General features: G+C 49.3%; 1 protein-coding gene across 1 annotated transcript; it reads right to left on the reverse strand.

Annotated features, from left to right (window-relative positions):
* Window positions 1-5,465: 5,465 nt before the first annotated feature.
* On the reverse strand, window positions 5,466-24,031 carry Sun5 (Sad1 and UNC84 domain containing 5). Its single transcript, XM_074074561.1, has 13 exons — window positions 23,955-24,031; window positions 22,113-22,171; window positions 21,873-21,947; window positions 21,042-21,108; window positions 20,344-20,405; window positions 16,883-16,932; window positions 15,629-15,663; window positions 14,964-15,072; window positions 11,458-11,536; window positions 10,358-10,473; window positions 8,598-8,765; window positions 7,999-8,085; window positions 5,466-6,995 (listed from the first exon to the last, which is right to left on the reverse strand). The coding sequence occupies exons 1-13, from the start codon at window positions 24,029-24,031 to the stop codon at window positions 6,864-6,866; spliced, it is 1,116 nt and encodes a 371-aa protein (XP_073930662.1). The 3' UTR covers window positions 5,466-6,863.
* Between the last annotated feature and the right edge of the window lie 2,784 nt (window positions 24,032-26,815).

Consider the following 26,815-nt stretch of genomic DNA (forward strand, 5'->3'; position numbering starts at 1 on the left):
TCGTTTTCCTTTTTTCTCAATTCTCTGGAGGTAACAATAATTGTGAGCTACTGTGATTAGCACCATTATTATAGTAAGAAGCAGGAGGGAGGGCATGGTGACGGCGGGGCACAGACAGGGCTCTGGTGCATAGGCTGAAGATGGACCTTACCCTCAGTAGCTGTTCTGCCTGTGCATGGCCAGGAGAGGGAGCCATGTCCTTTCTGGAAGGAATTGTATGAAGACAGAGAACAAATGAAGAGGAAGCACCTCCAGAGCTGGACTCATGAGGACAGGAAATCGCCCTGGGGGACACACCAGGTAGTGGAGTCTGCCAGTGGCTCTCTGATGTCTGCTGACAGCTTTGTGCCTCTTCACATGGACTAATCACTGCAGTGTCCTCTGAGCCTTAGAATGGCCACTGCCAGGCAAAATGGTGGCAAAAATCCATTTTATGGACTAGGGTTGGGAACCTGGGAAAGGACAGGCCATGGGCTTGAGCCAGGAGGGTCTGGGACCTGCAGACAGTGACATGGGCTTGTCTCCAGTGGTGCCCAGACTGTGGTTCACTCCAAGTTATCTTCAGGGTGCTCCCTGCCTTGGTGGGTGGGGTCTGGGGGCCCTGAATGGAGAGGAGGGCATAGAGTCTCTGAACACCTGGAGGACAAGGCAGAGGTGGGAGAGGCTGTCCTAAGTAGGGAGGGTGTTCTCAAGAGTAGCGCTGGTGAAGAACACATCCTCAATTCAGCACATTACACAGGCTTTCCCTGCTATTCAGGTGAGGAAAAGGCTCAGGGGTTTTGCCAGGCTTTCTTTGGGACTCTAGGGTCTTGGAAGTATTGGGGGTGGGAAGTCTAGGAAGGACCCTAGAATTGGCAGTGTCTTAAGGTCAAACTGACACTCAGTAGATGCAGCCTCTGGGGCTGGACTGACTGAGGCTTCTCTACTCATGCCTGGGACAGCTCTGAGTGAGGACGTAAATCTCTTGGAGCCTCAGTTTCCACATCCATAAGATGGGGATAAGTAGTGGTATGGAAAGAATGCGGCCTGGCAGTAGGGCCTCTGGGCTCTCAGAGGGTTGTGGCCAGCATCTGATACCCCACTGTACCTGTCATGCTGGCCATTGGTGTCCTGGGGGTATGGCTGTCGTGCTGGGCACTCCAAGGTCCTGCTGCTGTGGAGTCTTGTGGTCTCACCCCGCTCTACTCCTTGGACCCGAGGTGGTGAGTGCCGCATGGGGACTCTGCCCCCACTTTTCCCTGGTGCCCTGTCCCCATGGCTCTTAGGAAAGCTTCTACTCAACTCTCCCCACTGAGGGGTGGGGATGGGAGCAGCAGGCCACAGACCCTTGGTGCCAAGGACACAGTGACGGCACTGGCAGGGCTGAATGTGAATCTTGTGTCTCAGACATTGGCTCCATTGCCTGGCTAACTGAGGACCAGGGAGGCATAGTAGACAGGTGATAAGTGTGGCAGATGTGGGCCTAATCTCAGTCTCTCTGAAGGCAATTGGCAGGGAGCTCCATGGTGTTCCTAGAGGGTGGCCCAAGGAAGCTCAACAGAGTTCTGATTCTTTTACAAAAATCAGCATGACCAGCATGGTGGTGCATCCCCATAATCCCAGAATTCTGGAGGCTGAGGCAGGAGGATTACGCTGAGGTCAGCCTGGGCTATATAGTAAGACCTATCTCAAAAAAGAAAAGACACTCAGGGATAAGGTGTTGAGAGATGGGTGGGCACAGCCCTGACCTGCACAAATGCCTGACCCTTACAGGCTGCCAGGTGCTGGGAGACAGTACTGGGTGTCAGTGGTGGGCACCATGAAGAAGACTGTCCAAGACCCTAGGACTCAGCCTGCCCTGCATGCAGAGCTCAGGGCTCTAAGGCCTGCCCTGGCCTGCAGCACTTCTGCTGTCCTGGGTGAGAAGTGGCAGTGTTTTCTGTCTCCTGTAGGTCGGCTCTTGAGTGTTGGGGGAACCAGGAGCAGAAGGCAAGGCAGTGGGATTCAGGGTTGCCAATGTGCTAGGGGTATATGCTGAAGGAGCTGTCATTCCCGATTCCCTGGGGTTTGCCCCGAAGGTCTGAGTGCTGCAAGTTTCACTGGACACCAGGGGATTGGTGGTGATCTTTCCCAAATTTTATAGAAGAGGGTAGAGGATCGAAGAAGAGAAGAGACTTTCTCAAGGCCGCCCACCGTGGAAGGCAGAGACTGACACATAGGCCAGACTGGCCCTTGAACCTGGCTTATCTCTCCCATGACACAGTCTGGAGCCCTTCTGGTTCTGCCTCATTCACAATGGTTGGTGGATAAACCTCTCTGGACCTAACTTGGAAAGCCAGGCAGTCCCTCCTGGTGATTCAGAAGTAAAGAAACGCCACTTAGGGTGGTGCTCTTAAGTGTAGGGCTGAGAACCCCTAATGGAGGAGGAAGTAGGCATGTCCAAAATCAGAAAGTCCACAGAATCTCTCGAGCCACCCCCCAACTTGGGCTTGCACACTCCTGGGACGGGGGGCTCAGTTCCTCCATAGTTGGACTTCTTCCTTCTCCGGCTCAGCTCTGTCCAGGAGGGCACATTGGGCTGGGGCACTAGGCCCAGCAGCGTGTTGGCATGGTTTCCCTCAGGGGCACACAAGAGACCTACCTGTGGCAGCTCACAGGGGCTCTGAGGCCTCTGTCTCATTCTTTCACCACAGCACCATCCTACAGCCCTACTGTCCCTCCTCCAGCAGTGACTGCAGGACCACACAGCTCGGCCTAAGACATGAAATTGTGCTTGTCACTTGTCCTTTTTACTGCTTGCTTCCTTGTAAAGCCCAGGTCTGAGCCACCTGGGATGGTGGTGGCTCCATATGTGCTCATTGAGAGACTGTCTAGGACCTCCCTCCTTCCCCAGAGGGGCCTTCACGAGGTGATGCTGTCAGGTGGCCTCAAGGCTGGCTGGTGCATTGTGGGTAGAAAGGCCAGCATAGTGAGGAAGAGAGGTCACTGGCAATTTACTATTCCTTTCCCCCTCTGGGCCCAGCCTGAGGCACTCAGAGAGCCGTGAGGATATGAAGCTTCTTCATACCTTTCCCAGGGCAGATCCCTCCTGGAGCCTGAGCTAGGTGGCCACCCAGGGCGAGTGAGCAGAGCTGGCTTCTGGAGGCAGGAGCAGCTCCATGTGTCCACATTACCCAGGAGAGCTGTGTGGGATTCTAAGCCACCTAAACTTCCTACAAGCCCTGGGGCCCTATGGTCAAGATGAGGAGTGGGTGGGGTCTTCAGGTCTAGGCTCCCAGCTATGACCATGACAGATAGGTGAGCACCAGCCTCAGTCGTCCCTCCCTAGGGCTGGCATCCTGAGCCCTAGAAGAGGAACTGAGTCCTGGGAAACGAACACAGGGCTTCCTCACATTGGGTGTGAAAAGACAGGACATACTCACTAGCCCAGCCTAGAAGGGCGGTGCCTGAATCTCGGGCCCTAGTCCACCTTGGGCAGGGAGGGCACTAGGGCTGCATCTCCTGGTGCAAATAGGAAAAGGGACTCAAAGGCAACTCCATTAGGTTTTATGGTGAAGGAGCCTAGGGCCATGGCCCACTGTTTGTCTAATGGTCTTTGAGTCCTGGAGAAGCCAAGGTCCCAACCTTCCCAGCTGGTTGAGCTGCCCTGGCTCCAGAGATGAAAGGGATTACCTAAATCCTGCAACCTGAGTTGAGCTTATCAGAGGCGCCACTCTGGGGGCCTTGGGGGTGGTTTGGTGCTCTGTACCTCCGGGACTGTCTTGGTGGCCTAGGAGAACTGATTTCCACCTTGGCCAGTAGCCCACACCTCTGCTCCAGGCCAGTGATATTGAGCACAGGCAGGTGGCCAGCCTGGACATTGTGGGCCTGGGATGAGGTGTGCAGGAGGGGAGCCTAGGGAGCCTGCTGGATGCTGCCCTGGAAACAAGCCCTCCTTGGCTGGAGCAGGCCTTTGCCCCCTGCCAGGCTAGTCAGGCTCTGTGGTGGGACTTGGGTGAGACAGGCCCTCTCAGGCCTCAGCCCCCTGGTCTGTCTGTTCAGGTACATGATGAAGTGTATGGTTCTACCCAGGGACTGTCGACCTTGGCAGATGGGAGGCTATGAGGGGGAAGCAATGAAAAATAGACCTGTGCAGGAGCAGGATCCTCATGCATTGGAAACTCCTAATATACATAACAAGACTACAATTTATGGAGTGCCCACTGGATTCAGCCACAGTCTGTGATTGTGTGTTTCAGCCATCTTGGACGGGACCATGATGCTGTACTAGGGCTATGTCCTGCTCTCCAGACCTACTGTTCACACATGGCTGCCCAAAGTTGGTTCATCCAACCCCTCTGGAATCTTCAGTGACTGTAGGTGGGTTGGGAGGGGTCAGCAAGTACCTTGGAGCCTGGCAGTTTCTGGGTTGGGTGGCGGCTGCACCATGACTCGCTGTGGGACCCTGGGAAGTTGCTGCATCGCTCTATGCCTCAGTTTTCTTGTGTCTGTGTGAATGCTCTGTCCCCATAGTGTGGAGAGGAGGCGGTGATGGGTGTGAACACATCATGGATGACGTAAGGCTTGTGGATCATGTGAGTGTCCTCCTAGAACACCTGGGAGGATTAAAGAGCCCACAATGGTGGGGTTCATGGAGGCACAAGTAGCACATGAGTGTTAAACAATAGGAATTCCCTCCACAGAATGTGTCACTAAGGGTAAAGGCCCCATTTACAGAAGCCCAAAGCTGCTAACATAGCCAGGATGAAATCTGGCAAAGAAAGTTCAGGATTCATATGAATCTTGATGACGCTTTACTAATGGCTGTTGAAAACCTGAATGGACAGAAGATTCTAGTGCCCGGAAGAGAAGTGCTGAGGTGACCAAGAGATTTATCCTCCATATACGAACCCACAAAACCAGAGTGAGCAGCAGCATTTACAAATGCAACCTGACAAGCTGATGCTAAAGTTTGCCTGGAAACAAAGGTGTATGGGAACCATCAAGAGGTGCTGGAAATAGACAAGAGTGCTCACTAGATCACCAAGCACACTGCAAGATTAGAGCCTGAAGGAGCATAGTGTCGTTGCAGGATGAGACAGGAGACCACACTGACAGTGCTTCCAAGTGAGGGCTACAGATGGGATAGTCAACAATGGGTAGTAATAAAGCAGAAGCTAAATTAGATCCCTACCTCACACCATACACTGAAATTCCAGATGCATTAAGAAGCTTTCATACATTTGTAATTTTTTTGGGGGGGAGGACTGGGGTTTGAACTCAGGGCTTCCCACTTGCAAAGCAGGTACTCTACCACTTGAACCGTGCTTCCAGACCATTTTGCTCTGGTTACTTTGGAGATACAGTCTCACAAACTATTTGCCTGGACTGGCCTTGAACTGTGATCTCAGTCTCCCAAGTAGCTAGGGTTGATTACAGGTGTGAGCCACTGGGTCCTGGCTACATCTGTATCTTATGTGTGTTTATGCCCTAACGAGTGAGTGTGTGAGTGTGTGTGTAAAATTAACAGGAGAAAATACAGAAATATGTTTCTATGAATTTGGAGCTGGCTGCCCTTCCTGTCAAGGCACACAACTTTCCATACGAGCTGTAAGATTATTGACTGGATAACAGAATGTTTTCCAAAAACTCTGTAACAAAAGTCACTTTAAACAAAATTAAAGACAAATGACATAAATTGGAGAACAGCTGGAGTGAGAAGGGGTCTTGGGGGAGGAAATGAGATGGTTTTACCAATCCCCAGTACAATCTGGCTTTTTCATAACAAGAATGGTTCACAGAAAAATGATCAAAATTATGCCAGTCTTGATGTAAGTGCCTTCTAGTCCCCTCCTAGCAGGGGGAGACAGGCAGTGGCAGGAGTGTGAGGTGGCCCCTTGAAGCCACCCACTGTGGAGACTGGGAGGGCAGGCTCTGGGGACAGGTGCTGACAGCAGGCCTGGCAGAAGGCATGAAGGATGAATTCTGCATCATGACCGGGCCTGCCAGGGTGCCCTCCCCAGACACAAGTGTATTTCCGATCTCTCTACCCTCCTAATGCCCAACTGGGCCCTTGCCAGGCTCCACCTCCCTGCCCCTGCCTGCCAGGAATTTGCTCCCTCACAGGCTCCAGTCCCTGCTTTCCACATTTTGGGACCTTGCTTAGGGCAGTGTCACCCTCCTTTCAGAGAGCTGGCCTTCTTATCTCCTACCTGAGCCCAAAGGTTGACAGTAATCTCAGTGCTCATTTACCTAACACCCACTTGTGCCTGGTGTCATGGTAGACACTGGCAGGCAAATACTAAAACTGGGGGAAAAGATTGCATAGCCATGACAAGGATTACACAGACAACATCTAGTAACTGAAGTCTGGGCTCCAGGAATTTTCATACCTGGACAAACTGAGGTACAGAGAGGGTGTGTATCTGGCTCAACATTGCACAGCAAATCATTGTCCGAGATGACCAGGTAGGACCACTCATCTGCCACCCCATCTGAAATAACAGCCATCATTCCGTCCCTTCTGTACAGATGGGAGACTGAGGTCCCAGGAGGGTGGAATCTTGCTGAAGATCACACATAGCTTGGGGCAGAGCTCCATTTAAAACCTGTGTGTCTCCCATGTAGGAGTCAGACTGCCTGGGTTTGAATCCTGAGACTTCCATTTGCTGGCTGTGACCAACACCTGCCCCTCCCACCCCCCAGCAAGTCACTTTGTTGCCTTCACTGTCTCCATCCGTGGAAATGGGGTTCCTGGGGCTATCATGCCCTTGCCAGGTACCAATAATCACTCACCGAGGCTTCTGATGTCAAATGCCAGTCCACTCTCTCTTTCCAGGGCCCAAAGATACCCAGACTTGGGCAAGAGTTAAAGAATAAACTTTACTCTCTCTCAGGCAGGGGTTCTAGGCAGGTGGCTCTTTGGGTGGGGCCACGGAGCCATGCACACGCACACGGTACAGGCAGGTGAAGCGCGGGTTCCCCCAGTTGCTTGAGATCTTCACCTTGACTGCACCAAAACCCCGGGGGGGCTGGTTCTGGAACAGAGAATCAGGCAGAGGGGCAACTCACCCTCACACCACACTCTGCATGGCAGAGGGACATTCAGGAGTGGAAGGGAACACTGCCATTTCACAAGTGGGGAAATGAAGGCCCAGAGAGAAGAATTGACCATCTCAAGTCCACACGGTAAGTCAGTACTCAGGAGCCAGGATAGAAGGTGCTGAGGCCAGAAGGACAGACCTACTGAGGTTTGGAGCTTTGTGCTATGGGACTCTGATCAAGCCACTATCCCTCTCAGACTCAGTTTTCCCCTCTGTAAATTGGGAGTGATAATAGCTTCTACCTAGGATCATTGTGGACATGAACTGAGACCTTGTGGCTAGAGGGCTCGTCTGCCCCTGACACACGGTGGATGCTCAGAAATGCAGCCCCCTCCCCTTTTGGCCCCTCAAGTTGGGGGATGAAGTTTGTGTTTATCATGCTTCCTGCCCAGTGCAAAAAGTTGGGGAGGCTTAGCCTTCAGGATCTCCCTGCCTATTTGCAACGTCCCAAGAATTCTAGAAGGGGAAACCAATGCTGGAGAGGAAGGGAAAGGCCTGGATTGCACAGGATTTGTGGATGGGCTGAGATTTGGGCCAGTGTTAGACAGATTTCCAAGCCTGGTCAATCATTCTGCCAAGTCTTCCTGTCTCGCCTCTGTCCCCAACTCCCTCCCTACAGATCCCACTTTCCCCTCCTATGGCTGGATCAGCTCTCAGTATGGAAATTCTAACTTTGGAGCTAGCAACCCCCACTTGATGGCACCTGATGGGCACCTTTTGCTCGACATCTGCTGTCCCTGGGGAAAAAATGCAACAAAAGGACTTGTGTGGGGAATCAGAGAACATGGAGGCCTTCTAGAGGCTGGATGCATCTCCCTTTGGTCCATGGTTGGCCTTGGACATCTTCCAAGTGGGGCAGTAATGACTGTGCACTGCCCAGGGTTGTGGAGGATGGGGAACCCTGGGTACAGCTGCACACAGCCAGCCTCTCTGGTACCTGGAGTGGGAACATCTGAATGATGTTTTCTGGCTGAAACTGGAATGCTCCCAGGAACACCTCCTCCGTGGGAGGAGTCTCTATGCCCTGTGGACCAGACGAGGAGAAGGCGTCAGAGGCAGCAGGGCTGAGGCCTGCACGCCTCCATGATGGGGAGCTCCTCACCAATTCTGGCAGTGCTCCGTCGCGGGCACCTGATGGACAGGAAAGCACTGGCCTGGGAGTCAGAGGCCAAGCGTCTTCTAACGCTGCCACTGATGTGCAGGACGCAGGTGCTTCCCTGCACCCCCTCTGGAACCTCATCTTATGGAGAAGGCCCCAGAAATTCTCTGAACCTTCCCAGCAAAATGGGGCTCAGAAATCTCTGCAGACTCTCTGACTAGATGGGCTGAACTAGAGCACTTGTCCCTGACTCTCCTTGAAGGCTGAGCTCTGACCCTGCCCCAGATACTCCCCACAAGCCCGACCTCCCCCCCAGCCCAACCATCATGCTGAGCCTGTGGGAGCTGTGCAGATGGCAGCTGTGTGGCGGCCTGCTGTGCCATCCTTCTGAGGTTGCCCCGTAGCCCAGCCTTGCTTCCCCCTGGGGGTCTGCTCACGTAGATGACAAAGTCCTTGGGGGCGGTGTCCTGGCTGCCTGACAGCGAGATGGTCTTGGGGATGTGCTGCAGCGTGAGGTTGGACAGGTAGACCTTCTGTGCCAATCGAATGGTCACCTGGCCTCGGTCACCCGCGAAGGCCCAGCAGTTGCCAGGTGTCATGTTGGGCTAGAAGAGGCAGGTGCGGGGGGTTCCTCAACCCAACTGCTCACTGCACTCCCTCAGCCCTTGTAAAGGATCCAGCCCTTCCTCCCCGTAGTTGGGCCAGAGCACCCTGACTCCCCCCAGCCAGAGCAGTGAGGTGGGGCCTCCCCCATTTATCCACTCACTCTTCACTCACTCACTCGTTCACTCACTTGCTCTCTCACTCACATACTCATTCCTTCTATCTTTTCATGGTCTTACTACTAGGCACTGTTACTGTTCCCATTTTACAGATGTGGAAACTGAGGGACAGAGCAGAGAAATGAATGCTTCAGGATTGTGCAGAGCTGGAAGTGCGACCTAGGCAATTTGACCTGGAGCTTGTCTACCATTAACCACTATACTCTTCTGCCCTATGAAGGGGACGCAGAGAGGGAAAGGTGCCTGGGTGGGATCACATAGCTAAGGCATTCATTCAGCAGGTTCTGAACTCCTTAGAGGCACAGTGTGAATGGTTCTTCCCTGGAGCAGGAGGTTCTGGGGCAGGGGTTCTGGGGCTGGGGCGGGAGGCGGTGGTCAGAGAAGACTCCTTCACAAGCTGGGACCAAGGGAGACTAGGAGTTTGCTGGGGTTGCTGAGGGAAGAGCAGGTAAAAGGCCAAATGTGGAGTCAGGCCAGACTGATGCATGGGGAGCTGGAGAGAGTTGGTGAGGCAGGAAGGGGAGAAGACTGGAGTGGTGGAGTCTTTGCCGTCTGGCTCTCACACTACCCCAGGCCTGATTGCCATCAGTGCTTTGCAGCCAGGCCTGATGGCTCTCCAGTCTGGGTTTGCTGTCACCCTGCCCTCTCTGGCCTGTGCCTGCCTGTTGCTGTGGTTCCCTTGCCTGGCAGGCCCTTGGTGCCTGCTCGAAACCTGACCATCCTTGCTCATCCTTGGTCACCCCACCAGGCTGCCTCCTTGTCTCTGCAAGTCCATTGTCCCAGACCAACCCCAAGTGCTGGCATCTCGGAGCTCTTTGAGGGTGGGGCCTGCAGATGAGTCACTTGTGGCCTTGGCATTGTCCAGGGCTGGCCACTAGGATGGAAATTCTCAGCAGGGTTGCTGAATGAAGAAGTGCTTGCTATTGGGTCCGGGCAAGCCCCTTCCCCTCTCTGGGCATCAGGTTCCTCAGCTGTGAGGCAGGATTCCAGAGGGTTGAGGAGCTCAGCTTTGAATTCTGGCTTTGTCACATGCCACGTACCTGTGACCAGCTGTGTGGCTGCAATCAAGTGACCTGGCTCTTTGAGATTGTGTCCTTTGCAAAATGGATATAGCGAGGACCCATCCCCAGGGTGGTCCTGAGGGTTGTCAGGCCCTGAAGTCTTACTTAAGGCTGGGAGGGGTCCCTATGCCCTAGTCCTGCCACAGCCCCTTGTGGCCCGTTATCTGTTTTGATGATCCCCTGGCTTTTTAGCCCCCACCTTGTGGATTGTTCCCAGCCAGTCTTTGCCCCATCTCTGTCATCTGCTTCTGCTTCCAACCCTGCCCCCTTGCTCCCACCCCCCACTTCTGCTGCCAGTACCTGTCTCCAACTGTTCCCCTGCCACACCCCTGCCCCTCTCCCATTGTCCCCTACCTCAAGGATCACATCCGGGGGCTGTGCATAGTTCCACAGCCGGATCCAGTTCCAGTAGGAGCGAGCCTTGTCATGGTTGTATGTGGCTGATGTATGCTCAAAGTCAATGCTGGCCCCTGTGTGGGGGGGGGCGGGTCTCACCATCTGCTCGGGGAGGGACCCACATTGACTGGACACTCACTCTGTGCCAGCCAGCACTTGGGATGAGTCACCGGACCTGTCTGGAGCTTGGTGTTGTCCTCTGGGTGATGGAAATGGTGACAGTCACAGCCGTAGGAGCCTGCTTGGCAGGCTGGGTGTGGATGGGAGCTAAGGCAACCAAACACTTCCCAGCAGTGCCTGGCACAGAGCCCACCCACTCTACATGCACCAACTGCGGCAGAGCTATTGCAGCAGGTTTCATGCCCAGCGTACAGAGGGAATAAGGGCCAGAGAGACTGAGGGGGCCGAGCTGGCTCAGGTGTGGGCTGATGCCCTCTGACCCTATATTTCCCCTAGACTACAGTGCCTGGGCTGGCTGGTGTGACCTGGTCAGGGTGCCCCTCGCAGCAGCCCTGTGTGCACTCATGACTCTGGGCCCCTAGCCCCTTGCTCCTCTCAGGTGGCTGTCACTTGCCCTTGCTGGCCCCCTTCCACGGTCAGCTTTCACATTTTCCCCCTTGAGCCACAATGCTTTTCCTTCCACACTAGATCTCAACCCAAAAGTCCACCCACTAAGTGGAGGGACCTGGTTCCCTCTTTCCCAGCCATCTGCTATAGGACTCTTGAAATCAACTCCCGACCACCATTGGGCCTGTGTTGGTTCCTTTCTGAAGTCACATCCCCTCCCACTCCTGCTGACTGACCTCTGTGCCCAGCCCCAGGTTTAGGGTGTGGTGAGTGGGTGAAGGGCAGTGGACAGGCCAGGGCAGAGGTGAGGGCTAAGGATTTCTGTCCCCATCCCAGACACTGTTCAAGAAAAAGAAAGCCAACTGAACTGAGGACAGCTCTGAGGGTGAACTTCCCAGCAGCGGAGCCCACCACCACAGAATGACAACCACCCTCTGAAGGGTTTCTGAGGACATCTGAGGTGGTCAAGTAGGGGAGGGGACATCACTTACCTATGGACTTCAGGGCAAAGTCTGCCTTTTCGATGTAATCACCTTGAATCATTTTCATTATTTTCTGGGCCATCTTTTGCTGAGAAGGCAGAAAACAGAAGCTGTGTCCTTACAGATCACAGCGCTACCTGTGTGTCCTCAGCAGGTGACAGAAGGTTGCAGGACAACTTCTTCTCCCTATCCTTGACTGCAGAAGCTGTGGCTGGCCCCTCACAGGTTGGCCCAGTTCCTACACTGTGAGGACATCCTGTGACACAGAGTCACCCACATGTCACCCACTGGGTCTACTGTGAGCTTTCAAGTTCACCATGACTGGATATCAAACAGGGATCCCAGAGTCTCACTGAGGCTAAGAGTAGGGGCTCTAGAATCAGGAGTCTTGAGCAATATGGCGCCTTCAAGCCTTGATTTTCTAGCCTGCAAGATGGGGCAATAAATTGTACCTACAGCCCACAGTTGTGGAGGGCTATCATGGACTAGAGAGAAGATCTGAAAGGCCCCCACTGTGTGCCGGAACTATTCTCGGCCTTCCATATGTTCACTCCCATCCCCTATTGCCTCCTAGGAAGTTTGTACCACTACCACCCCACTTCAGAGGTGAGAATACTGAGGCATGAGTGAGAAGCTTGTCCAAGCTCACACAGCGGGTGAGAGCAGAGTCTAGTTTGGTCCCAGAGTTCAGGCTCTCAACCACTATACTCTCCCACCAGATAAAGACTGTGAAGCATGTAGCCCAGTTGCTGCTCAGTCAGTGCTGGCCATTTTTTCCATTAAGCCTTCATGATGTGACTGATTCTATTTTCCAACAATGGCTGCAACAAGGTCTCCCATCCCGTGATCTTCTTCCACTGTGACCCTGACATCTTCCCACGGGCAGAAAGTCAGTTTCCAATCTCCCTGCTCATCGCCCCAGGCTCATGACTGGGGCAGAAATGGTAACTGTGTGGCTGTGTCCTAAGAAGTGATACGGTGCTGCCTGGCTCTCTGGGGATGCTCACTTGTGGAAGTCTGTGCCATGTTGTGAGAAGCCAGACCACATGGATGGCCACGTGTGGGCACTTTGGTCAACAGCCTGAGCTCCAGGCTGGCAGCCAGCAACAGCCTCCAGCTGCGCAAGGGGAGCCCCTGCCCCAGGTGAGTCCAATGTGGAATTCCCCTCCCCCAGCCTCCAAGACTTCTCACTGAGGCCCAAATCCGTGGAGCAGAGGCCAGCCATCCTGCTCTGTCTGACCCTCAGCCTCTCTGAGCATGAGACGATGTTCTTGGGAGGGCTTGTGAGACAGCCAAGGGAACTAGAACCATGGACAGGGCTCCAGGGCCGTTGGTTATGACTCCATTTTGTTGATGAGGAAACTGAGGCTCAGAGAGATTAACCTGCCTGAGGTGCTATAGAGCTCTAAAGGATAAAACACTCCCAACTCTCACCTTGCTTGTTGGGCAAATTCTTACTTATTCCTCCTTAAAACTGGGTCACCAATTCCAAGGAGTTTCCCTGTAGTGGTCCCCACCCTCTCTCTGCCCCTAGACTGGGTGGAGGTTTCTCTGGACTCACAGGTCCCAGTCTGTACTGAGGTCAGGGATGGGATCTAGTTTATCCCAGATCCTAGACTCCTACCACAGTCCTGGTACACAGGAGGTGCTTAGACAGTGCAACTGATTAGTCTATGCTGTCAAGTTCTACCTTTGCTGACAGGCAACAAACATTTAGGGAGCAGTTACCACATGGCAGAAATTATTCTAAAGACGACATGAATCACCATGTTGAATTCTTACAACAACCCATTTCCAGATGAGGTGACTGAGGCACAGAGAAGTTAAGTGAAGTGACCAGAGTCAAGTCTGGCTACAAATAGAAGCAGAGAGTTCAAGTTTGCCCCTGGAAGAGATGGCACCATAGGGGCCAGAGATTTTACATTCATGGAGGGCTAGAAGACAAAACTAGAGACTCAAGAGCCCTCAACATACGGCCAGTCTGGCCCACTATTTAAGACATGTGCCACATTTTTGAAGCTGCATGAGCAGGAGTCCAAAGAATTAAGCCGAAAACCTCTGAATAGAATTTATAAATTTGCAATCCACCTCTGCTTGAACCAACTCAATGCAAGTCTAGAAAAAAATCTTTCTACTCCATCTTCCCTACAAAGGGAGAACTCTCTTGGTGGAAATTAAAATTGTTTGAAGTATATGCAGAAAAACACTAAAAAATTACTAGATAAGACCACATGGCTGAAACCCAAGAGAAAAAAGAGAAACTGGAAGGCCATAGATAATACAGATATTGGAGATGGCTGACTGGATTTTTAAAATACTCATGAATGGACTGGTGAAATGGCTGAAGTGGTAGAGCTCCTGCCTAGCAAGTGTCTAGGCCTGGGTCTCTAGGGATGCTCACTTGTGGAAGTGAGGCCTTGAGTTCAAACCCCAGTACTGACAACAACAAAAAAAATCACGGCTAATCTGTTAAATATAGGAAAAGACAGATAACATAGATGAAGTGACAGAGAATTTCACCATAGAATCAAAATCTATGAAAAAAGAATCTGATGTGTATTCTAGAACTAAATGATGTGATATCTGAAATGAACAGTAGCTTTCATCATAGAATGTGGAATTATTAGTGAACCTGAAAAAGGTTCAAAAAGAAAATTTCAAACTTAGACACACAGAGAAAAAGAAAGACCAAGATAATAGCATAAGACTTATGTGAAACACATTCTATAGGTTTATCACAGAGATAATCCAATAGAGAAGAGAAATGATGGGGAACAGCAATATTTTAAAAGATAAAGGCTAAGGTTTTTTTGGGGGGTGGGATTGAGATTTGAACTCAGGGCTTTGTGCTTGTAAAGCAGGTGCTCTACCACTTGAGCCACACCTCCAGTTCATTTTGCTCTGGTTATTTTGGAGATGGGGGTTTCACAAACCATTTGCTCAGGCTGGCCTTGGACTGTGACTCTTCCAATATCAGCCTCCCAAGTAGCTAGGATTATAGGTGAGAGCCACTGGTGCTGGCAAGAATTCTAATACTATTGAAAAACATAAACCCACAAATTTAATGAGCTCAGATTCCCTCCTCCCCCAAGCAGGTTATACATAGAACATAAGAAACAAAAAAGAATATCCTCTAAGAAATCAGGAATTAAAAAGCAGATTAGACCCAAAGGATTAGTAATAAGAATGGCATTGTAATTCTCAATATGAACAGTATAAACTAGAACACAGTGCTGGGTTTCCTTCAAAATTCTCAGGAGAAAATTTCCTTCTTAGAATTCTGTACCTAGCCAAACTATCAATCAAGTACTAGGGTAAGATAAGTATGTCTTTTAACTTACAAGTTCTAAAACAATAAAATGCACTTCTTCTTTTCTCTTTTTCAGGAAGTTACTGGGTGATATGCTCCATCAAAATGAGAGATTAAACCAAGAAAGAAGGCTTGGGATACAGGAAACATGGCATCAAACAAAGGAGAAGTTAGGTGTTGGGGGCAGAGGTGGGGAGCTGTTTACCTCATCTGACATGGCTTCCATCTCCTGGAGTTTGGCAATGAGCAGGTTCATGCTGCCTCGGAGGTCCTGGATTTCCCCAGAGTGATGTCGCACCTTCTCCTGGTACATCCTTATCAGAGAGGAGTGGAAACAAGCTGACTGCTTTGTAATGCTGCTGTTACACCCAAATTCTCACTTTGCTGGTCTAGCTTCATAGTCTTCCAGTCCCTTGGGCCCATCCCTGGCATACCCAGTACTTCTTAACTCTAGAACATTCCTCATTCTCTTCCTTCTGCTTTGAAGATCCTTAATCCCAGCTCAATCCTTCCAAATAGTCAAGAATTTTGTCTGCAATTAAGGATGCTGTCATCAGGTGATGACTTGTTGGTTAAAATGCCTTCTCAGCTATCATTTACTGAGCCCTAACTATGGGCCAGAGCAGTTCAAGACACTTCACCTTTTCTTTAAAGCCCACAATCACCTAGAGTAAGGTGAGTGGTATGTCTCACCTCCCAAATGAGTCAAAGTCCCAGAAGATGAAGTGACTTCCATAAGATCAGATGGGTAGGATTTACAGGAGTGAGGATTTAAGTCCAGGCTGGTCTGACTATGGTGCCCATATTACTGGTGAAGGTACCCCAGATCCTTGCTATAGCTGTGTTTTTTAGGTGATAGGTTTCTCTTACCTCAAGCTCTGTAGTGGACTATTTATGCTGTCATCCTGGTGAAGTATTGAAGAGAGCAGGGGTCTCTGTCAGATTGTCCAATCTGAGCTCCATTCTTCCATTCTCCCACAACCATTTATCCATCTTCAAGTTCCTCTTCCATCCCAATTGCCATCTATCCAACCTCCAAATTCCAATTTACTCTCTTTTTTAATCTATCCATCCTTACCCTGTCCACACACACTCTCCCACCCATCTCTTCTTTCATCTTCTCAACCTCCCCCATCTATCTACACTTGACCCCCACCCCAACATCATCCTTCAATCCTACCCCACTCTCATCCATCCACTTATTCACCTACCCATCCTTCCCATCTGCCTGCCCATCCATCAATTAGCTCATCCATCCATTTTCTTATTTATACACCCATTTATCCTCCCATGATGCCTCCATTCCTATCTCCTTTACATCCAACATCCACCCATCCACACATCCATCCACTCATCTATCCTCCTATCCATTCCCTCTCTTTTCATACTCCTGTCTCGCCAGCCAGTCATCCAACCTTGATAGTGTCAGCCCTGTGCCTGGCACCGAACTGGACATTGCTTGGATAAATGAGGCCTATCTCCTTCCTTCAAGGAGTTGCCAGTGCATTTGGAGAGACGGTGATGATTATAGATAATTGTGGGAGACAGAGAAACACGTGACTGCCTCTGCCTGGGTGTTTCTGGAGGGGGTGACATTTTAGTTGGGTCTTGAGAAATTGAAGGAGTTCACAATTGGGAAAGGAGAAGAGGGGAAACAGGTCCCCCAGATCACCATTCTCTCTAGGCCTTCTGAGACTTCCTTAATCAGGGAACTCTGGTCACTGACTTCCTCTTCTTTCCTCTTCAGAAACAAAACCCAATCAGGTCTCATTTCAGTTAAGCAGAAAAGAGTAAATTGTTTGAGTAGAGGGAGTAATGTGTTCCCTGATCTCACCACCTCACTTTAGGTCGGGGCCTTGAGAAAGAGCAAAGGGCCCCTCTAGGAGTGAATGACAAGACAGCCATCCTGGTAAAGGATGATTGAATCTGGTCTTTCAAGGTCATAGTTGCAGGAAAGATGGGTTCCAGGTTGGTGGTATGACAAAGGCAGAAAATTGGATTTAGGCTGAGTTAGGAACCAACCAGTGTCCAGATTTGGTGAGAGTGAGAGGAGGTATGGAAGGAATATTGACTGGTTGAGGTGAGACCAGTCAGCTGTGGGGCCTGAAGAAGGCACACACTCACCTGCCAGACTTCCATTTTCGATGGTAAGTGCATGGAAAACATCCAGAATCCTGTGGACCATAAGAACAAGAACGAGGCACTCAGCATGGAAGGTTAAGATCCAGGGCCCTGGAGTTAAGGGTACAAATCTCAGTCTTGCTATTTTCTATCATTGTGGAACTTTGGGAGAAGTAAATTAATCTCAGCATATCTCAGTTTCCTCTTCGGTGAAATGGGAATAACTCTGTTATCCACTTCATATTCAAATGTTCTCATACATAATGTGTGCCACATAAACTAAACAATTTGTGTTTCCTTCCACTCTCTCACCCCAGTCTTGTTGGGGAACGATTGGCAAAGAAAGGCAGGGTGGTCTTTTTTCTGTATTCTATGATCTCAAGACTGGCTGAAATCTCATTAATATTTAAAAACCTTTAAGAAATGCAAATTAAAACCACACTAAGATTCCACTTCACCCCTGTTAGAATAGCCATCATTAACAATACCACTAACAACAGGTGTTGGTGAGGATGCAGGGAAAAAGGAACCCTCTTACACTGTTGGTGGGAATGTAAACTAGTACAACCACTCTGGAAAAAAATTTGGAGGCTACTTAAAAAGCTAAACATTGATCTACCATTTGATCCAGCAATACCATTCTTGGGGATATACCCAAAAGACTGTGACACAGGTTACTCCAGAGGCACCTGCACACCTATGTTTATTGCGGCACTATTCACAATAGCCAAGTTATGGAAACAGCCAAGATGTCCCAGCACTGACGAATGGATTAAGAAAATGTGGTATCTATACACAATGGAATTTTATGCAGCCATGAAGAAGAACGAAATGTTATCATTCGCTGGTAAATGGATGGAATTGGAGAACATCATTCTGAGTGAGGTTAGCCTGGCTCAAAAGACCAAAAATCGTATGTTCTCCCTCATATGCGGACATTAGATCAAGGGCAAACACAACAAGGGGATTGGACTTTGAGCACATGATAAAAGCAAGAGCACACAAGGGAGGGGTGAGGATAGGTAAGACACCTAAAAAATTAACTAGCATTTGTTGCCCTCAATGCAGAGGAACTAAAGCAGATACTTTAAAGCAACTGAGGCCAATAGGAGAAGGGAACCAGGAACTAGAGAAAAGGTTAGTTCAAGAAGAATTAACCTAGAAGGTAACACACACGCACAGGAAATTAATGTGAGTCAACTCCCTGTATAGCTATCCTTATCTCAACCAGCAAAAACCCTTGGTCCTTCCTATTATTGCTTCTACTCTCTCTTCAACAAAATTAGAGATAAGGGAAAAATAGTTTCTGCCTGATAGCAAGGGAGGGGGCGGAGGGGGGAAGTAAGGGAGTGGGGTGAGGGGAAGGGGGAGAAATGACCCAAACATTGTATGCACATATGAATAAACTAAAAATTAAAAAAAAAATAAAAACCTTTAAAACCTTTGTTTTGTTTTGGAGGTACTGGGGCTTGAACTCAGAGCCTCACATTTGCCAGGCAAGGGCTCTACCACTTCAGCCATGCCCCCAGTCCCTTTGCTTTTAGTTTATTTTTTCAGATCAGGTCTCATACCTTTGCCTAGGTTGGCTTCCTACCTCCACCTTCCAAGTAACTGGGATTACGGACGTATGTTACTTCTCACAGCCCCTATTGGTTTATTGTTATTTATTTATCAAGGGCCTCACACTTAAGTCACACCTCCAGCCCCCAGCCCCTATTTTTTGTTTTTGATAATACACTTAACAAGCTAGGGATAAAAGAAAACTTCCTCAACCCAATAGAGACTCTCTATGAAAAACCCACAGCTAACATTCTACTTAATGACAAAAAGCTGGATGTTTCCCTGCTAAGATCAGGAGCAAGACAAGAATGCCCACCCTTGCCAGGTCCTAGCCAGGTCAGTTAGTAAAGAAAAAGAAATAAAAGACATCTGGATTATCACATGGAGAAGTGAAATGCCACGTTCTCACCTACGGAATCCTGAGACATTGAAGACTGGGCACATTGCCCCATGCCAGCCAGTCATGACCAGCAGGGTTGCAGAACACAAGATCCACATACAATAAAGTCAACGGCACTCCTCTACATGAACAATGAACAATCTAAGAACGAAATGAAGAGAACAATCCATTTATGATAGTATCACAAATCTCAAAATACTTTGGGATGTGTTTAACAAAAGTGTAGCACTGGTATTCTAAAAATGGCAAAATGTTGTTGAAAAGTTAAAGAAGTCGTAGACATATGCATGGATAATGGAAAGAAAGCCCATGTTCATGGATTCAAAGACTTAGTATTATTAAATTCCTATCAAAATCCTATTGGCCTTTTTTGCAGAAATAGAAAAATTGATTTAAAATTCATATGGAGATATAAGAGGTTCATAGCAAAAACAATCTTGAAAAAGAACAAAGCTGGAGAATTTACACTTCCAGATTACAGAATTTTACTATAAAACTGTAGCAATCAATCCGGGATAGTTCTAGCATACAGGTAGACATATGCAATAAAATTGAGAATTCAGAAATACGTTTATGGTCAACTGATTTTCAACAAGGGTGCCAAGATAATTCAGTGAGCCAAAGAAGAGTCCTCTTACTAAGTGATGCTGGAACAACTGGGTATACATATTTGAAAGAATGAAGTTGGATTTCTCCTTCACCCTATGTACAATAATGAACTTAAAAGTGGATCATGTTCATCCCCAGCACTGCATTTAACTATAAAAGCTAAAACCCACAACACTCTTAGAAAAAAACAATGGAGTGAATCTTCATGACTTTGAGTTAGGCCACAGTTTCATAAATATCACATCAAAAGAACAAGCAATGAAAGAAAACAAAGATTACTTGGGCTTCATCAACATTTAAGAACCCTGCTGCAAAGGACACTACCAAGAAGGTATAAAGACATCCTACAACATGGAAGAAAACATTTGCGAATCATATATCTAATGAGGGTCTTGTATTCATACTAAAGAAAGAACACTTACAACTCAACAATAAAAAGACAAATAACCCAATTAAAAATGAGCCAAGGATCTGAACAGACATTTCTCCAGAGAGTATGTGCAAATGGGCAATGAGCACATGAAAAAGTGCCAGTCAAACCTGCAATGAGATACTACTTCACACCTTAGGGTGGCCATAATAAAGAAGACAGGTAACAGCAAGTGGGTGAGAAGTGGAGAAGTTCATGCATTGCTGGTGAGAAGATAAAATGGTGAAAATACTTTGGAAGAGAGCTTGGCAATTCCTCAATCAGTTAAACATAGAGTTACCTAAAAACCAAGTAACTGTGCTCCAAGAGAACTGAAAACTGTTATGTTTCACACAAAACTCCAGGGCTGTTCACAGCAGTGTTGTCAGCAATGGCCAAAACCCAGAAACAACCCTTGTTGCTCCCTCCCACGATGGACCAGAGGCCGGGGATGCCTCCACCTGGGACAGGGCCCTGGAGACGCACCAAGAGCACAGAGGACCAGAACACCTGTCTTCTCCATCAGCTTCTGGCAGAGTAGCTTGCACCTGGGAGCCAGAGAAGCAAGGTCAAAGGCAGCCATCCACTCATCCATCCATCCATCCTCTCATCTTTCCCTCTTCTCATTCATTTTCCTATTCATCCAACTTCCAAGTCAAGCAGCCATTTCCTTCTCTATCCTCGCATCCACCCATATGTCCTCCCACCTTTCCTGTCCATCCTGAGCCCCTGCTTTTTGCCTAGCTCCATGCTGGGCACCTGGGAGCCACAGAAGCAGGGTCAAGGGTCAAGATGGCCACCTCACTCCCTTCTCCACTTCCCTTCTCTTCCTGCTGCCCTTCAGGGTTTGGATCCAGCACTAGCTCTGTGCTTGCCCTTCCCACAGGGCTGGACTCATGAGCGGTGGGGCCAAGACCAGGCCTAGAGGAGGCAATAAGGAAGCAGTACAAGGGCAGCTTGGGAAAGAATGTGTGTGGGGGACAGGAAGCTAAGGACTGTAGGCTGAGAAGCTGAGTAATGGGAAACCACAGAACTTTCTAGGATGGGACGTACTGACAAAAGCCAGCTTTGGATGTCTTATCTGGCCTGGTTACCAAGGGGAGGTTCAAACACATGAAGGGGCTGCCATGGTCACCAGCTGCTTGTTTCCAGCCTCCTCCCCTCCCTCACACTCTGTTGCCCACCTGCACGTGTTGAACAGCACTTGCTGGGCCTGAGTTCTCAGGAAGCAGGCCAGGTAGGTGAACCAGGCTGCAGAGGAGACGTGAGAGCAGTGAGAAGTCTTGCCCTCATTTTTGCCCCACTGTGAGGAAGCACTGGTTGTCCTAGGGCTGGGGGAAGACCTTGGAGCTGGCTGGTCTAGCTCAGGGCAGCCCCTGGCCCAGCTTATGGATAAGTGCCAGCCTGGAGTGAGTACAGGTCCTATAGATGGATACTCCTTGCCAGGGGCAAGTAACAGATCTTAACAGTGACTTGGGAGCAAAAAGTGCCTGTTCCCAGACACTGGGGGCTTGGCAAGGGTGAGTCTTTGTGGGATTCATTTCTGGTACCCAGCATGGAGCTAGGCAAAAAGCAGGGGTTCAGGATGGACGGGAAAGGTGGGGGGGATACATGAGTGAATGAGAGAGTAGAGAAGAAAATGGCTGCCTGACTTGGAAGATGGATGAATAGGAAAACGAATGAGTGGAGGGAAAAGATAGGAGGATGGATGGATGAATGGACAGATGTATGTATAGATGTATGGATGAATGGCTGGCTGGCTGGCTGGATGGATGGGTCCAGACTAGAGGAGGAAATGCCTCCTTCAAAGAGTAAGTCTCCCTCCCACTTCTGCTTTCAGCCACTAGAGAGACCTGTATGGAATGACAGCTGGGTGGGGAGACCTCCAGGGTTTCACCTTCCACTCCTAGAAACCCTGCTGCCCATGGCAGGCCCTATCCACCCCCAGGAGAGTCTGGCCTGAGGCTGGGCCGTGTCCCCATGCTGTGTAGCATGGTTCTTTGGTATATACGTACACATATATCCCAGCATGAACTGAGTCAGGCTGAGGGCTGTGGTGTTGACGCGGGCAGGCAACAGGAAGGTGTCATCTGTAGAAAGCACAGAACTGTCATGTCACTGCCAGCCTCTAGGGCATGGGGTTGTAGAAGCCCTGTCCCCTGCCACCCCCTTGCTGGGTGCCCATGGGTTGCCTGTTAGGCATCTCCGAGCCTCAGCCCTTGTTGCTCACAACCCTGGGCTCCCTCTCTGCTCACTCATGCCTTGTGAGGGCTCCTCTGTCATCCTGCTGGCATTCCGGCCTCGTTGGTTGGCCCTGGGGATGCAATAGTCACAATCACATCTTACAATTTACAAGATACATGACCTTGCCATATTCCAGATTGAGAAACTGAGTGGCAGAGGTTTCCCGAGACCACCTGGCTGAGAACCAAGGACAGGTCAGGTATGGCTGACCCTGAATTCAGGTCTCCTTTGAGGAAAGGACTCTAGTTGCTGTGGTCATTATGGATGAATGTCACCCAAAAGCCACCCCATCTCCTTGCTGGAAGAAGCCTGATTTTGTTCCTTTGTCTACTCCTACGTAGACAATCCTGATTGAAGTCTTTGTGATCCTCCCCTTCCCCCTGTGGTGACTGGCTCAGGATGAAGGAGTCTTTGGGGGTGAGGTGGGTTGGGGTTGGGGTGACTGAGGTGTGGGACTTGGGGAAAAGTTTTTCTCATTGCTGAAATGCGACCCACAGCCAGCAGTGCCCACTCTCCCTCCTCCCTAGGCACCATGTTTCTGCGTGAACTGGAGAGGATGCTAATAGGAACCTGCATCTTGGGTGGCATTAGAGAGCCTGGGAATTCACTCTTTCTGATGTACCCCCGCCTCCCACACCTTGGTACCTCTTGGTAGGTGAGATAAAAGCGCTTTATTTCTTAAGGCAATGGTCTTCAAATATTTCTTATGATAGTCCCTCTGTATGTATGTGTATTTATTAAGAAATTATACATACGGGTGTTATAGTATGGGTATTGAATGTCCTCTAAGGGCCATGCGTTAAAGGCTTGGTCCCCATGGTGGCACCCATTGGAAGGTGCTGTGGATTTTGAGATAGGGCCTAAAGTTGGAAGTCCTTAAAAGATCATTGGGGATGTGCCCTTGAAAGGGAATTGTGGGACCTTGGTCTCTTCCCTTTTCTCTCTTTGCTTCCTGGCTCATGAGGTAAGCAAAGTTTTTTGTTTTTTTTTTTTTTACTACACACATTCTAGCCTCTATGTGACACCACAAAAAGCAATGAGGACACTTGGTTATGAACCAGACCCCCTTCAAACCCTAAGACAAAACGGACCTTCTCTCTTTATAAGGTGGTTTTCTTAGGTATTTTGTTATAGTGACAGAAAGCCAATTTACATAGTACCTAATTGTGTTAACACATTTCCAAATGTGTGCAGGTTTGTTTGAACATTTCTGGGGAATATATGTACATGGCACAGTAGGGTAACTAGTTTGCGGTAACTTATTGTATATCTCAAAATAATTAGAAAAGAGGTGTTTGAAGGTTCCCAACACAAAGAAATACTTGTTACCTAATTTTATCCTTACAGATTGTGTACACGTACCACACCCTCACATTGTGTCCCACAAATATGTACAATTATTATGTGTCAGTTTAAAAAAGAATGAGCTAGAAAATACACATTCAAATTTGAATAATGTCTTCTTGCTCCCCCATGGAGTGTTTTGTTTACCCTGTTCTGGGGCCTAGAAGTAGGCATCATTTTGAGTTGGAATTTCTATCAGTTGCAACTAGAGCCCTCCTGACAGATAAAGGGGCAGAGATATTTGCCTCACAGGACTGATGTGACACTGTGTCCCTAGTCCTCTGCACAGTGCCTGGCACAGCAGGTGCTCAATAAACACGTGCTGCTAGGATGGCTACTTTGCCACCTTCTGGCCAGGGGACATTGGGAAACCACTGTCAACCTCTCTGTCCTCAGCTTCTACACCCGTAAATGCGGTAGATAACGCCTACTGACCTCCAAGGAGAAGTCTAGGGTGCCCCTTTTGTAAACTGCAAAAGGCTGGGCGAAGGGAGGGACTCTGGCCTCACCTCCTGGGCCTGGCATTGTGGACCACATCTTCGGTGAGGGCACATGGGCCCCCAGGGTTCCGTGAGAACCGCGGCATTGATTTCCTTCTTTAGGATGAGGGATGGTGGTGGGGAATCTCTGGGCGTCAATGAGCAGGAAGTGGCTGCTTCCGCCACCTCTGAGTGTCCCCTGGAAGGTGACATGTGGAATCTGCTGGGGTCATGTGGAACTGTCGGCACTGTGACCTCACAGAGTAGGTGGCTGGGGAGGCAGCCCAGTCTCTAGCTTGGCCCCAGAATTTCCCATCAAGGACACTATGGGGACCACCTTTTGTTTGCAAGGTGGGGAAACTGAAGCCATGAGACAGGAAGGGCCATGCCAAGACAGAGGCTGGACAGGGGTGAGCACTGAGGCTCCAATAACCAGGCAAGGTCTTCCTTATTTCCTAGACCCCTACTGCCCCAGGCTCCTGGATTTACTGCCTTCTTAGTTGCACGTGAATGTATTTTGTGAGCCAAGCTTCCCACTGGTGGGTTTTTGCATCATACACAATAATGTTACATGTGTTGTCTTAATGAGGAAAAAATAAAAGTATCAAGGAATGGAAGTGTCTGGCTAATGTATAAGGTTTTTTCCCTTAACCCTGCCTGAAGAAAGCATGACTGGATTATGAAGCAGAAATGAATTCACTTTTGCAACCTAGTGGCTGTTGCCCCAAATTGCAGGCTAAACACCCATGGGAAGTGAACTAATGGTCTCCCAAAGGGTCCCAGGTATTAAACCTGAACATGTGAATTTATTATTTGTAAAGCTGCATGGAACTGAAGCTAGCAGACAGAAGTAAGGTTGCTGATCAGCTGACTTTAAGATGGGGAGAATATCCTAGATTGTACAGTGGGCCCAGCACAACCACAGGGTTCTTATAAGTGCAAGAGAGAGACAGAAATACTGCAGCATGAGAGGCTCTCAGCCCAGAGCTTCTGACTCTGGAGATGATGAAGGGGCCAGAAGCCCATGAATGAAGGCAACCACTACAGCACAGAGAACACCAAGAAACAGCTCCTTTTTATCGTCTTCAGCCTGGCAGGAACCAGGCCTGCCAGGACAGCCATGATTTTAGTCCAGTGAGACGTATTTTAGACTTCTGACCTCTAAAAGATTACAAATTTGTGTTTTAAGTCACAAAGTGTGTGGTAATTTGTCATAGCACCAATAATAGACTAATTCAATGCCCTTGAGAATATCTAGTGAAGGGGAAACTGAAATTCTGCGGGTTGTTGTTATGGGGTCTTTCAATTGTTCATCTATCTGTTCATCCATTCACCCATCCATCCAGCCAGCCAGCCAGCTGCATCCAACCATGCAGCCATCCATCCATTCATCTAACAAACATTTATTAAGTACCTCTTATCCAGGCACTGGGTACAGAGTTGGGCAGAACCAGCTTCTATTCCTAGGGATGTGGTAGAGTGGCTGGCAGAACACCTCGCATGTGGCAGGTGCCCAGAAAATGGTGCTTGCCATTGGGTAGGGAGGCTGAGGGCTCAGGGAGGGGCTGGTTAGGATTCTTCCTTTGTGTCATCTGGATGTCACCCAAGTGTCTCCAAGTGTCAAGGAAGAGGAAGTAATCATGTCAAAAGCAAACACCAAAAGTAGCTTTGGTCAATATTTGCACCTCTATCCACCAAGTGTGATGAGCAATGAAGAGGACCTGGTCTTGAGCACCGATGTGCAAACTGAGGCAAGGAGCAGGATGTTAGGGAGATACAAGCAGGCTCTTCTGTTTCCTTCTGTCTCTGGAACTGGGGCCGGGAGCACTGGCTGATAGGCAGAGTTCATTCAGGTGACTTCTGGCCATGCAAGGGAGGGTTTGATGGTCTCACCTGTCAGGTACATGGGAGCTGAGGGAACCCAGCCCAGGGTGAGCCTGGGCTCTGCGCCTGGTATTTGGGCTGCTGTGGACAGAGGGCTCTCAAGTGAGAGGTCCCTAAGGCGCCTTGTTCCTGTGGCCCAGATGAGTCATATAGAGGAATGGAAGGGCATCGCTGTAGCTTGGCCGTCACCTTTTGTAAATATGTGTATGCACAGACACACAAACATATGCACACACATATACCTTGATACCAGGAAACAGTCCACTGCACTCACATACACACAAACACCGGAGATGTACATTCACAGAGCCCCCCCCACACAGTAGACTAAACCCCCATCCATATACACAGAACTCTTCACATCTGCACTCATGTGGGTGTGTGTCGCCTGGCACGGAGCATCAAAGCCCAGGATGTCAACCTACCATGTCACATATACACCCCCACACAAACATATTTTCCTCTGATACCAGCAATTATGACCCAATGCACCAGTGTACACATAACCATGCACACACAACCACATTCACACACACAATCCACTCTCTTTCACACACACGTGTTTGTGCAAACTCCTTCCTGGCACACCTGTGACTCCTTGCTTGGGTCCCTTATAGCCAAGGTGAATTCTGGAGTTTGTAAGGTGGAAAGAGGTGGCAGGCTAACCCCACTGTGAAGCTGGTGTGTGTTTGGAGAGGGGCCAGGTGTGAGCAGTAGGAATGGGTCATGCATGCTTTCTCCTTTGTTACTCCCACTTTTTTTTTTTTTTGGCAGTGGTGGGGTTTGAACTTAGGACCTAACTCTTGCTAAGCAAGTACTCTACCACTTGAGCCCCAACCCTTTTTTGTTTGTTATTTTTCAGAAAGAGTCTCACATTTTTTTCCCCTGGGATGGCCTTGGATAGTGGTCCTCCTACCTCCCCCTCCCCCATAGCTGAGATTACAGACATGAGCCACCATGTTCTGTTTATTTGTTGAGATGAGGATCTTGCTAACTTTTTACCCAGG

The sequence above is a fragment of the Castor canadensis genome, chromosome 5, assembly GCF_047511655.1.
Source record: "Castor canadensis chromosome 5, mCasCan1.hap1v2, whole genome shotgun sequence".
Classification (NCBI taxonomy): domain Eukaryota; kingdom Metazoa; phylum Chordata; class Mammalia; order Rodentia; family Castoridae; genus Castor; species Castor canadensis.

Bases quoted from the DNA above. Each gene is read 5' to 3' on its own strand.
- Sun5 (XM_074074561.1), bottom strand. From the start codon at position 24,031: ATGCCGCGGTTCTCACGGAACCCTGGGGGCCCATGTGCCCTCACCGAA. The intron at 15,664-16,882 runs GTGAGTGTGTGC...ATACTTCACCAG, and splicing joins CGAAAATGGAAGTCTGGCAG to GATGACAGCATAAATAGTCC. The intron at 11,537-14,963 runs GTAAACAGCTCC...CTGCCTTCTCAG, and splicing joins TGGAAGCCATGTCAGATGAG to CAAAAGATGGCCCAGAAAAT.